General features: G+C 48.0%; 1 protein-coding gene across 2 annotated transcripts in view; it reads left to right on the top strand.

Annotated features, from left to right (window-relative positions):
* Positions 1-415: 415 nt before the first annotated feature.
* Positions 416-5,103, top strand: part of CREM (cAMP responsive element modulator) — a 22,797-nt gene continuing 18,109 nt past the window's right edge. The window contains exon 1 of one of the 2 annotated variants that reach the window (XM_018552318.1): positions 416-440. In XM_018552318.1, the coding sequence (XP_018407820.1) occupies positions 416-440 (25 nt within the window). Of the gene's footprint in view, positions 441-700; positions 939-5,103 lie in introns of those variants that run through there. The other variant, XM_018552319.1, reaches the window with a different exon arrangement.

Genomic DNA, 5,103 nt, shown 5'->3' with positions numbered 1-5,103 from the left:
AAAAAAAACTAAACCAGCCATCTGGCTGCCATTCTTCATTGGGGTGGGGGGGGTTGGCAGGGAGGGGAGCACATTGGGGAACCTGACCTTGGGGGAGCAGGTAGAGTAAATCCGGCCCTGGGTGTGAGTTGGCCCTATAAAGTTCCTCTGATTCAGCCTTCTTTGCTCTCTGAGTGTTACATTGTATTCATGTCATCAGACACAATGTTCTAGAACAGATATGTGGAATAAGTACATTGATCTGCAGACACCATGACATCATCAGCTTGCACACTTCGGGGACTCATCCCAGCCCAGCTCTCCCGCTGCTCATTATTCCCGTGAATGAGTTCGGCGAGGGCAATGACGTCACGATGATGTCAGCGCCTTCCACTAAGACGCACACAATAAAGAGGAGGTGTCGGCACAACCGTCCATGGCCGTGCAGGGAGACGATTACGGTAGGAAGCTGTCCTCATCCCTTGCATGACACACCGCAACCTGTAACTCAGCAGAACTACAAGTCACAGCAAGCCAGAATCGTGCTTGTATTTCTGCCCGCCCAGTAAACACGTTGTCACCCAGAGCAGAAGAGCCAGAAAAAAAAGTGCTAGCAAATGTCAGCGGAGAGGAGTGGCCCCTGTCAGCAAGTTATGGGGCCCCTCCTCCTCCTCCCAGCGCTCGCCTGAAAATGCTTTATTCTTCTGCTAATTGGGTTGACAAGACTGACGTCATACGATTTCCTGGAATCGGGTTACAGCCGGGGAAATGGAAATGTTACACTCTAAACAAGATGCAGATTGACGTCAGCACAGGCTTACACTGTGATTGTGGGAGCTGCTCTCTGATTCATCATGCTGCTGGCAGCCTGGGCTGTGTGTGTGCGATCCATCCAGAACAGAGGGGACTTTCCATGACTTGTGCCTAAGAGCTAGCACTCAGCTGGGGGACAATGTGGGGTGAGTGCCATCGGCTGACTTTCTACCAATCCAGGCTCACTTTGCTGCATGGCTTCCTGTCCCAGTATGGATCTCTTGCATGATGTGTGCTGCTTTCTATACTGGGACCTGGCACTGAGGGGTGGCCATAGATGGGCACATCGCTCTCTGAGAATGAAGGGCTGCTGAGTGATGTGGCCAGCCTTCTTCTGGGACCTGCCCCAACTTTACTTCTTTTTGCTTCCCCTGGTGGTTGCATAGTGAAAAGGGGTCATTCCCTTCTTCTGATTGGCCGGTGGGTGTAGAGATTTTTCCAATATGTTGGACGATCCCTGCCAGCGCTGACGACACTCGTACGTTGTCACTCTCAGAGGTTAACCCATGCATTGACTGACGGTTGTAAGGCGAGCTTGACGTGCTGTTGTTGCTTAAAGTGCATTTCCACTTTGAAAAACCGATTTGGGAAGACTCTAATATATGTTTGTAATGTGTGCTTAAAGTTTATTTCCACTTTTCAAGTCAATTTTAAGAACCCCTCGCTATATATTTGTTATGTGTTCCCAATTGTTTAGTTGTTCAGGATTAGACATAGGCAGCTTCTATGGCTTAGAATAGATGACAATGTGAAGATAAAGGACATTCAATGTACAAACCAAGCGTTGAGATCTTTAACCCTTTGTTAGAGCGGACATCTATTATAGAACTGCATAGTGAAAAGGGGTCATTCCCTCCCTCCCTGAGGTCTGCCAGCACGGTGCAGACAGGGTTAATTATGGTCAGCAAAACTCCTCAGTACCCTCCTTAGAGGGTGCTCCTCCATCTCTGGGCAAACCAAAATCTTCAGGCTGCCCCTGCACTGCAAGGGTTAAGTGCTTGTTAATGTCCAGGGGACTGGAGTAAGGCACATTACCTTATCCTTGCTTCCACAGTAGTCATTGCCCCCTCCCTCCACTTCGGCTAGTGGAATGTCCCCCAGCATCCTCATGTCTAATGCAAGCCTATGTAACCTGTATTAGGTGTGATGACATCAGTGGTCCTTAAGAGCACCAGAGAGAAGGGGGAGAAAATCCCTGAAGGAGCCAGCGGGAGCCGGGATCAGGTACGTTAAAAAGCTTTCTCCTTTCCCCTAGGTAGAAAGGATCAGTTGCCATGCAAGGCTAGTTTTCATGTTTGCCCAGTGATGGGCCCGTTACATAGCGGGGGAAAGCTAAGTAAGACTTTTCAGCAAGTAAAAAGGTAAGATGTCATTTTGAAATATTGTTTTTGATGCTATGTGAAGGAGAACATATAATATATATAAAGCAGACATTGCAAAAGTGGAGATATGCTTTAAGAATGCAGGGCTGTGTACAGTATGGTCATCCTGGGGCCGTGATGGGGAAAACATTGCAGCAGTAGCCAGCAGCGTGCCGCCGGTGGGACCTGTAGCTCATCCCCCGTCAGGCCTGGATACGGCCTTATTTAGCTGTGATAGGGAGTTGATCTGGCTTTGGTTGGACGCGGTAAGGCAAAGCTTCCCGCAAACGGATTTATTGCAAATTAAAAGGTAAGCTGTCATCTGTCATCAAGGGGCTGGCACAGTTCTGATTCAGAATACTGAGAGATGTGACATGACTCCGGTAGCTGTAAACATAGAAGATACCCGCTTGTCACATGCTGGGGCTTGTAGTTCCAGAAGATTGACAGATTGTGTTTGGCTTGCCTCGGTTTGTCATGTATCGTGTATTTTTTGTTTAACCACTTGCTGTCCACAGCAATTTCTTACTATTTGCACACACATGATATAGCGTATTTATCGCTCCATAAGACGCACTTTTTTCCCCCCCAAAAGGCGGGCAAAAATGTCTGTGCGTCTTACGGAGCGAATTTTCCCCCCAGGTCTCGACAATCTCCCGCGCCAGCAGCCCTACCGCCTCAGCCGTCACACACACCCCACACGCGTCCAGCGCGTGTGAGAGCTGAGGCGGCGGGGCTGACAGTGTACCGGTAATTACCTCTTTCATAATGCCGCTGCCCGTGCTGCCGCTGTCTAACTTCTGTGTCTGACCGGCTTCTCACCTTCCTGTGACAGGGAAAGGGAGGAGTCTCAGTATACAAAAGTTAGACACAGGCAACGGCATTGTGGAGGCGTGTCTTATGGTCAGGTGCGTCTTATGGAGCGAAAAATACGGTAATCTGACTTTTTGGCTAGAAAACCGCTTCAGACCCCCAAACAATGATATATATTCTGAAAGCAGAGGCCCTGTAGAATAAAAAAATGCTAGTTGCAATTTTTTATGTCGCACAATATTTGGGCAAATGTTTATCAAACCAGTATTTTTAGGATAAAATACACTAAAATTACATTTTCTGCACAGAAACAGAATATAATACCCAATTTTTTAGTAAAATGTAAAAACTGTGTTCGCACACAAAGCCGCAAAAAACTTAAATACCCCAAATTTCCCACAGGGGACACTCCTAAAAGCTTTTACCGCTCATCAGTTTAGTGGTAACAGTGATTAATGGCTCTAGAAGTATTGCCCTCACTTCGATGTTTGCGGCGATATGTAACATGTGTAGCCCAATGTTTGTTTTTGCACTTAGGCGCACCGACGCGTGTTTGTGTATGTATGTGAGGGAGCGGGGGACTTTAAAAAAAATTTTTGGCATTTTTTTTAGATGTTACTTTTACTTTTTTTTTTTTTTACACTAACTTTATTGCTATCATATAGGAGGATAACAAGCTCCCTATGTCAGGGGTAGGCAACCTTGGCTCTCCAGCTGTGCTGAAACTACAAATCCCATCATGCTTCTGCCTCTGGGAGTCATGCCTGTGGCTTGCAATGCCTTATGGGTTTTGTAGTTCCAGCACAGCTGGAGAGCCGATGTTGCCTACCCCTGCCCTATGTAATAGCAGATAGGGTGTGACAGGTCCTATTTATGGAGACATCATGGTTCTTTCAGACCTTTAATGTCAACTAGGGACCCCAAAGAAGCGGAGGAAGCGGAGATCTGCTTCACCAGCTTCATCTCCTGACTCTAAGAGCCGGAGAATTTACACAGTGACACATCACTTCTGGGTCCAGTGATCGGAGGAGAGATCAGCGGTTGGAAGCCTGCTGATCTTTCGCCAATCATTGTGGAGAGACCCATCGTGACAGTTCTGGGCCCTACACAGAGGACAGCAGAGCCTGGGAAAGCGGGCGGCGGCCCTGGTGGTGCAGAGGACACAGCGCCGCACCGTACAAACAATTCGGCGGCTGTATAAACGCCAGGTCACTTGTACATTAACAGCCATCGCCGGCTGTTTAAAAATGACACCAAGAACATGGCTGCAGCAGCTGTGTTCTTGGTTTAACCACTTCTGCGGGCCGCCGTATATGTACGTATTGCGGTCCGGAAGTCGTTAAAAGAGAACTATGGGGTAAGTGTTTTCCCCCATAGATCTCTTTAGGGTCACGAGAAGACATATACTAACCCCCTCCCGTGACCCAAAGCTCAGTATATAACGGGATATTGCCGATATACTGTCTGGATCCACCCAGCTGTGTGAATGACAGCTGGCTCTGCCTATCTAGAGGCAGAGCCAGCTGTGCCCACCCCCTCCCCAGTTCGTTCTTCCAGTCAGCGCTGGAGGATCGGAGCAGGGAATCCCTGCGGGGAGCGGTGACTGACAGCCACCACTCACTGCAGGGAGACCATCGGGAAGTGAGCGGATTGGCTGCCTGTTTCTGCTCACTTCCCGATCAACAGAGAAGCTTTTAAAATTTGGTCATGAATCCGAATATTGTTATCCCTTTTTTTGTCATAGTAATCAATCAGATTTTTTTTCCTGATCTATGCTGGGCATGTAAAGATTCTGATTGAGCGTCTCTGGTGACAGCAGCACACTTTCTAGTTTTCATACAGTGTATCAATTTTATTTCTCTCTCTCGCTCTCTCTCGCTCACTCTCTCGTACTCTCATTCTCGTTCTTTCTCTCGCTCACTCTCTCGTTCTCTCTCTTGCTCACTTTCTCGTTCTCTCTGTCTCGTTCTCTCTGTCTCGTTCTCTCTGTCTCGTTCTCTCTCTCGTTCTCTCTCTCTCGTTCTCTCTCTCTCTTTCTCTCTCTCTCTCTCTCTCTCTCTCGTTCTCTCTCTCTCTTTCTCTCTCTCTCGCTCTCTCTCTTTCTCTCTCTCTCTCTCTCTCTTTCTCGTTCTCTCTG

The sequence above is a fragment of the Nanorana parkeri genome, unplaced genomic scaffold, assembly GCF_000935625.1.
Source record: "Nanorana parkeri isolate BGI_ZX_2015 unplaced genomic scaffold, ASM93562v1 scaffold84, whole genome shotgun sequence".
NCBI lineage: Eukaryota > Metazoa > Chordata > Amphibia > Anura > Dicroglossidae > Nanorana > Nanorana parkeri.
The sequence above is the reverse complement of the archived record's forward strand: the minus strand, read 5'-3'. Positions and strand labels throughout refer to the sequence as shown.